This window comes from Rhinichthys klamathensis, unplaced genomic scaffold, assembly GCF_029890125.1.
Source record: "Rhinichthys klamathensis goyatoka isolate OS25496 unplaced genomic scaffold, OSU_Roscu_1.1 h1tg000054l_1, whole genome shotgun sequence".
NCBI lineage: Eukaryota > Metazoa > Chordata > Actinopteri > Cypriniformes > Leuciscidae > Rhinichthys > Rhinichthys klamathensis.
In genome coordinates this window covers 2,826,097-2,834,629 of record NW_026606599.1, presented here as the reverse complement: position 1 = coordinate 2,834,629, position 8,533 = coordinate 2,826,097, and the positions used below count along the sequence as shown (strand labels likewise).

The window sequence follows — 8,533 nt, the reverse complement described above, 5'->3', positions numbered from 1 at the left end:
AAACAAACTACAAAGTAAAATAGCACTTACCTCTCACTGTTATCTCAACATTACTGTAGTCTGTATAGTATTGTGTATGTGTGTAGTAGTAGTTTCCTCGCTGTGCTCTACACCAGTATCTTCCTCCATCAGAGACTGTCACAGAACTGATAGTTTTAGTTCCTGCATAATTACTGGATTCACGGTTTGAGTCTTTCCTCCAGAGAAACGTCCATCCAGTTGATCTTCCCACGTCACAGCTGAGAGTAACTGTGTCTCCAGTGAACACTGAACTCTGGGGCTTTACAGTCAGAGTCGGTTTATCTGTAAGTGAACAGTGATGCAGTGTTGAGCTCATTTATAGAGTTATTGCTCATATTTTTTCAATAGTCTTCTGTTTTTATCATATTTTTTTGTATACAGTAAATGTCATTTGTTTTGATTTAAAATAGTGTTTGTCTTTTCTGCTCCCACTAGTGACACCAAACATAATTACAAAATTATAGTTTTTTGGAAGAAAATTCCAGAGCTTTCAAAGAATAATGTTAAAGTCTCTGGTAAGTTCAGGGAATATTAGTTATAGTTTATAGTTATACAGGTTATGTGACAGACACGGGTAAGTTTACGGTTAAGCGGATAACCTCAACTTTTTAAAATTAAAAATAAAATATGATAAATATCATCCTACAACAAATGCTGAAGCAAAAAGGCTAAATATAAAATAATAAACTTATTCAGCCATATTATGTTTGCAAGCACATACTGTTTTTAGTTCAATCAATATTTTTATTTTATTTGGAAACATCAAAAACAATATAATTCTTGTTCACAGTAATATTCTTCTCAATAGTTTAATTTGTAAAAAAACACACAAAAAAAAACGGATTAAAGTTGAACAATTATTTAAATAATAATGATTGCACAACCGGCCAGTAGGCGACGTTGCTTCTTAGTGTGTGTTTTCATGGATCTGCGTCTCATTTCGAAGCTTCATCCTCTTGACGTCACATTTATCGGCCACATACGTTGTTGTATGTTAAGGGTGGTATTGGGTTTGTCCAGTAGGGGGCGATGGCGCATTGTGTTTGTGGGCTGTTGCACTGTTAAAAGCAGAGAAGAACGCGCAGTGTGGGGAACTTGTGTGTGTATTGCTAGCTACAGAGATGAGTCCTAATAAAACGAGACCATCCTGAAGTTACCGTTGTCTCTGAGTTTTTCCTCGGTATCTACGATACAACATATGGCGACGAGGATGAAAGTCAGAACTTTGGAGCAGCTGTTTCCTGAGGGAATATAAAAAAAAGCAGGACGCCAACGGGGTGAGCTGATGAAAGTTGATAGCTATCACCTAAAGTACTGACTGAACTGAATTGAACTATGGCTGGCATGTTGGGATCCGTGACACCATTTGATAATAAGTCACAATCATGGGAGGAGTATTGTGAAATATTGAATCATTTTTTCGTGGCAAATGATGTTGAAGAACCAGAGAAAAAACGAGCCATATTGTTGAGCTGTGTGGGAGCTCAGACGTACACACTAATGAGGAATTTACTGAGTCCTGAGAGACCGGGATCAAAAAGTTATGAGGATCTGGTGAGTTTGCTGAAAAATCACTTTAATCCGAAGCCTAGTGAAATAGTTCAAAGGTGGAAGTTTAATTCACGTAACAGACGATTTGACGAAAGCATAGTAGAATATGTGGCCGAATTGAGGAAGCTGGCACAAGATTGTAATTTTGGAGACACGCTTACAGTTATGCTGAGAGACAGATTAGTGTGTGGTGTTAATGATGACAGCATACAACGGAGATTACTGGCTGAGGATGGACTGACGTTTGAGACTGCTCTAAGGAAAGCTCAGGCTATTGAAGCTGCTTATAAGGATATGGCTGATTTGCATAAAGATACAGGAAATCGAATGGGTACCACTGTTTTCAAAATGGACACAGGAGAAAAAAGTAGAGCGAGTGTTACAGGAATGTGTTATCGATGTGGTGGAAGTAACCATGGACCAAAAGACTGTAGATTTGCCAACGAAAAGTGTTATAATTGTGGTAAAATTGGACATGTGAAAAGAGTATGTAGAATGAAACCACAAGAAACTGGTGTTAATAAAGACAGGAAATTTTGGAAATGGGGGAGAGGAAATCAATCAAAGAGGGCAAATTATCTTCAAGAAGAGGAGGAAGATCCATCTGAAGAAGTGTTCACCATGTATAGTTTAGACACCCCACAGCCCCATGTACCCCCTATTACACAGACACTGATTGTAAATGAATGCCCTGTGAAGTTTGAGATTGACACTGGATGTAGTGTGACTAGGGATGGGACGGTATGAAAATTTCATATCACGATTATAGTGACCAAAGTTATCACGATTATCAATATTATCACGGTTTTGTTAAAATGAGATGGAAATGTTCAAAAAGAACTGATGCTCACCCTGAAAACATTTGAAAATCAACAAACAAAAAAAATACAATTAGCATGCTAGCAGCTATGCACTTTTTTAAGCATAAACATTATATTAACATTAACATGGAGCCCTGAGAGTGAGGTATAAGTTTTCCTAGTGCAGATTTTAATGAACCCGTCATTAAACCCTATCATTAATAATGATAATAACACTTATGGATGTGTGTAAGTTATTATGACTGAATATTATTATTATTAATAAATAATAAACTCTCTCTCTCTCTCTCTCTCTCTCTCTCTCTCTCTCTCTCTCTCTCTCTCTCTCTCTCTCTCTCTCTCTCTCTCTCTCTCTCTCACTCACACACACGCGCACGCACGCACACACACTTTAAATGAACAACATATGTTGGTTGGGTCAGGGTGACTAAACTACTGGAATACTTATAATGACTGTTGTAAATAGCAACGCACTACACAGCGCACATCCATGTCTCGGATCACCGTGGACGCGATCTCTGGTTTCATTCAAATGTGTATGTCTTGCGTCTCAGTTTTGACTGTTTTGAAAATTAAATCAGAGTAATTTAGTATTAATACTACTACAATATTGTTGTAGTGATCACATTTACTTTACGATTGATTTGGACACTGTAACTTGTATAATGGATTTATAAACCGGCAAGATTTAAAAACATTAAGTTAATCACAGTTCAATATTTCATGTCCCTTAAATTATTTCTGTGGTAAAAAATAAAAAAAATAAAACTGTAATAAGTTTACTATGAATGAATACAATACATTATCCCTTAAATGTCACCCTTAATAGTTTGAATATGTTCGTTCGTCTTGGCTCAAATCCACTTGCTGTAAAACTTTTCTCTTCGCGGAAGCTTTGCAATAATTACAAGTGAGATAATGAAATAATTCATCTCCAATAAATTTGTCTAATTATTTGCCCAAGTTAGTTGTGGTATTAAGGTAAAAATTAACTCAGTGGGTGGTTGTCACGTAACGTTAGATGACTTAGCAGATTTGACGTGTTTCCCCCTTTTGCAGCGACTTTCCTCTTGCAAGATTTGCAGACAGGATGCCCATCCTCGATTAAATTGCCCTCGGGACTCTTGTAATAGCCAAAATACGACCATACCTCCGATTTTGTCCTCTTGGATGGCTGAAAAATCTCCCGTGCGCTGTCACTGACTTCCGCCATGTCTTCTCGCGCAAAAAAACAACATTGCATCTGCGCGCCTGCTGAGTGCTCGCGCCTGCGTCAGACTGATTCTGGCTGGACAGGATTTACCGCGAGTTTTCAAAATCACGATAATCAAACACGGTTTTTATGATAATTAAATTTTAAACGATAATACTAACCGCCAGGACATTTTATCGTGGTTTATCGTGAAACCGGTAATCGTCCCATCCCTAAGTGTGACTGTCTTATCACAGATGGAGTATGGAAAAATGGAAGCTAAAAAGAACTGGGCTGAACTCAAAACAAGCTCTCTCAGTCTAAAAACATACACAGGACAGCCAGTGCACGTTCTAGGTACCACCAAGGTTAAAGTCAACCACAAAGGGCTTATCAAAGAACTCACAGCAGTAGTGGTGGCAGGAGCTGGGCCTAATTTATTAGGACGATCATGGCTTATAGACCTGGAACTCAGCTGGGAAAGAGTGAGTAAAATTACAGACACCTCAGAGTTGTTGCAAGACATCTTAAGGAAACATGAAACCGTTTTCAAAGACGAACTTGGAACATTAAAAGGAGCCACTGCTAAGATTCATGTACCAAGGGATTCAAAGCCTCATTTTTTTAAATCAAGGTCACTGCCTTTTGCTATGAGAGAGAAAGTTGAAGCCGAACTTGATCGCCTGATTAAAGACCATGTTATAGAGCCTGTGAAATTCTCAGAGTGGGCAGCACCTGTTGTGCCTGTTTTAAAACCAGATGGGTCAGTAAGGCTTTGTGGAGACTACAGAGTAACCATTAACAGAGAGTCATCACTGGAGCAGTATCCTATTCCTCGAATGGAGGACATGTTTGCAGTTTTAGCTGGAGGTAAAAAGTACAGCAAGTTAGATATGAGTCATGCATATCAACAGATTGTGTTAGATGAGACGTCCAGGCCGTATGTGACTGTGAATACCCACAAAGGATTGTTCACGTACACCAGATTACCTTTTGGCGTTAGTTCCAGTCCAGTAATCTTCCAGAGGACCATGGAAGGGGTCCTGAAGGATATTCCAAAGGTCACTGTATATCTGGACGACATCTTGCTGACAGGACGAGATGATCAGGAGCATTTGAGGACACTAGATCAAGTGTTGCAGCGTTTGGAGGAGTATGGTTTGAGGTTGAAAAGGGGAAAGTGTAAATTCTTGGAAAAGGAAGTCATTTTCCTGGGACACAAAGTGGATGCCACTGGTATTCATCCAGTTCCTGAAAAAGTCCAAGCAGTTCAAGATGCACCAAGACCGACGTCAGTAACAGAGCTGAAAGCATATTTGGGATTGTTGAATTTCTATAACAGGTTTCTGCCAAACCTCTCAACACTGCTTGCTCCATTGCACAGGCTTTTAAAGAAGGATGTCCCCTGGTGTTGGAAAGAGGAAGAAGAGGAAGTTTTTAAAAAATCCAAAGAGTTACTGCAGTCTAACCGTGTGTTAATCCACTATGATGAGAAAAAACAATTAGTGCTTTCTTGTGATGCCTCAGCGTACGGTGTGGGAGCCGTGTTGGCACATCGTATGGCAGATGGAACGGAGAGACCCATTGGGTTTGTATCACGAACACTTACAGTAGCAGAAAAAAACTACTCACAGCTGGAGAAGGAGGGTTTAGCTGGAGTGTTCGGGGTATAGAAATTCCATAAATATCTGTATGGCCGTAAATTTGTGATCTGTACAGACCATAAACCTTTATTAAGTTTACTGAATGAACTGAAAGCTGTGCCGCAGATGGTCTCTCAAAGAATTATGAGATGGGCAGTGATGTTGGGGGCATATGAGTATGTCATTTCTTATAGAGCACAATGGACAAGGACAATGGAAATGCAGATGCCCTCAGTCGTCTTCCTGTTCTAGAGATTCCAGAGAAAGAATCGAAGGAGGATTATGTTTTGATGTTGGACAGCGTTGTAAGTCCTTTGACGACATCAGCGCAAATCAAGCACTGGACAACTCAAGATCCTGTCCTCTCTAGAGTGCGTGAGTATGTACTTAAAGGTTGGCCTGATCACAGTAATACAAATGAATTTGCACCTTATAAACAGAGACAACAAGAGCTCAGTGTTCAAGACGGGTGTGTGCTGTGGGGAGCCCGCATCATCATTCCAGAGCAAGGACGTTCGGGGTTGCTGGAACAGCTACACCAGTCTCACCCAGGTATGTCAAGGATGAAAGGCCTGGCAAGGAGTTACCTGTGGTGGCCAAATTTAGATGTTGACATTGAGGCCCGAGTAAACGATTGTACTGTGTGTCAAGAACATCGAAAAGCCCCTGTGGGTGCACCACTTCATCCGTGGGAGTGGCCACGACAGCCATGGAGAAGAGTTCATATGGACTATGCTGGTCCATTCCTGGGAAAGATGTTTTTAATCTTAGTTGATGCCCATTCTAAGTGGATTGAGGCATATCCCGTAAATTCAGCAACAACAGCGAATACTCTTGAGTGCCTCAGAAAGAGTTTCAGTACCCATGGCATTCCTGAAATGATGGTGTCGGATAACGCTCAGTGTTTTGTAAGTGAAGTGAGCAAAGAATTTATGTCTAGAAATGGCATAACGCATGTTACTTCTGCCCCGTATCATCCATCATCTAATGGTCTTGCTGAGCGGGCAGTCCACACTTTTAAGGACCTTATGAAAAAAAGTTCTGGGAACACTATGGAGACCAAGTTGCATAGAGCATTGTTTAGCTATCGTATTACACCCCAGTCTACAACGGGATTGTCACCTGCAGAAATGATGATGGGGAGGAAATTGCGATGCACCCTAGACAGAATGCACCCTGACTTCACCAGCAAAATTGAATTGAAACAACAAGTTCAAAAAGAGCAACATGACCAACATGACCAACATGCAAAATCTCGCTGTTTTGAAGTAGGAGATGCGGTGTACACTAGGAACTTTGGGTATGGACCAAAATGGGTGCAGGGAGTAATTCAGGAAATCACAGGACCTGTATCCTATAAAGTGGCAATAGGAAGTGCCCAAATAGTGCGACGTCATGTGGATCAATTATTCAGGCGACAACAAAAAGAGATCCTGACTAAAGACTTTCAAGCGGCCTTGGGAGAACCTTATGATTCTGATGTGGTGTCAATGGATGCTGATGTTAAAATGCCTGAATCACTCAGTACGTCGACAACACTTGAATCTTCAGATAACTGGGAGCCTGAGAGTTTGAAATCTGGATGTCAAAGAAATCAATTGCCAGATTCACCCAGTGCTCAAAGAATGCCTGAATTGACTCAAAGTGCATCCCTTGAGAGTGCATCCTCTGGATGTCTACGACGTTCAGTAAGAGAGAGGAAACCACCAGCATATTTTAAAGACTTTGTGACATAAGAAATAGTTCTTCATCAAGAAGAACCTATTGAATTATGAATGATATGAATTGTGTGATGTAAAAAAAAAAAAAAAAAATCACTGTAAAAATGTCCTAGAATATGTGTTTTGGGGAAGGATTGCCTCCGAGTTAAGTGGAGGGGAAATGTTGTATGTTAAGGGTGGTATTGGGTTTGTCCAGTAGGGGGCGATGGCGCATTGTGTTTGTGGGCTGTTGCACTGTTAAAAGCAGAGAAGAACGCGCAGTGTGGGGAACTTGTGTGTGTATTGCTAGCTACAGAGATGAGTCCTAATAAAACGAGACCATCCTGAAGTTACCGTTGTCTCTGAGTTTTTCCTCGGTATCTACGATACAACATACGTCATAAAGAACGTCTTATTTCAGGACAGTCACCATTATAAAACTGAGCGTTATTCCTAGTGAAGTGTAAATTGTTTTAGTTTCTTCATGGGAATGTAATGGTCAGTTAACTGAGATGAAGAGCCTCATGACGTTTGTGGCAGATCAATGTGACCTCCGGAGGATTCAGCCTTCGACATGAGACACAGCCGGAGACTCCAGGATTTGAGGATCTGTTGAGATTGAGAATGTGTTTGTGTTGTTCACCATGAGCTCTGAGTGACTGAACTTACTCACAGCGGCCTTTCTGGAGCCCATAACCACGAGTAAGAAAGGGTTAGAGTTCAGGGTTTGTGGGACGGTAAGTTAAACCTGCTTTCTAGTCTCTGTCACTTTACTGTTACTGGTTCTAGATGTTAAATATTAGCAAAAAGGACTAAGCAAATCACAATACTGTATGCAGATAAATAAAAGAAAAAATGGTGGAAAGGTGTATTTTGAATGCTTAAATTAATCGAGACTTTCAGACTTGTCTCAATCTTACTAGTAAAACACTTCTAAAAATATATCACACACATGAGGCTGAAATTATCAGCAAAATATTATGTTATATCCTTAGTAAGAAAGAATGAAGGAAATTCTTAAATAAGGAATTCTTTAATGAACAGTATCAGTAGCAAAATAGTACAGCACAGATCGCAGCTCATGCAACGCTTCACTTCTCTTATTCCCCTATTCTCAATATTCACAGATCACGAACCTCTACCGCCACCTACTGTCCAGTATGCATAGAAGAATACAACAGATTATTGTAGCTGTTGGAGCTTCAATGTGCTCATAACCCCTCATTTACACTGCACACGTCTGCGGCGCATTACGGCTGCGACACGGCTACCGGAGCTGATCGCGGCCATTCTAGTCAATGCGTGTGTTTACACCGGCCGCGAAGCGGCGCGTTTCAGAAGCTTCCCAAAAGCTGCTCTCCGCGCCGCTTCGCTAAATATAGGCGCCTAGTCTATTTTTGACGGACGCCGCGTCCAAGCCGCACCGTAAATACAAAATAAAAGTAAAAAAACACTGTCAATTTCATAATAAACACCGTGTGCAGAATCCCAATTGTATTGCACACCAATATATCCTTGGTAAAATCCATAGGCTGTAGGTAGACACACAAAAATCAAGAAAAACCACGCCGGACAGGCAAATCACGTGGTCTCGCGCATCCAGTC

General features: G+C 40.6%; 1 protein-coding gene across 1 annotated transcript in view; it reads right to left on the bottom strand.

Annotated features, from left to right (window-relative positions):
- Positions 1-7: 7 nt before the first annotated feature.
- LOC130083238 (leukocyte immunoglobulin-like receptor subfamily B member 1) overlaps positions 8-8,533 on the bottom strand; it is a 37,702-nt gene continuing 29,176 nt past the window's right edge. Inside the window, exon 4 of the mRNA XM_056248294.1 lies at positions 8-303. Within this exon, the coding sequence (XP_056104269.1) occupies positions 8-303 (296 nt within the window). The remainder of the gene's footprint in view (positions 304-8,533) is intronic.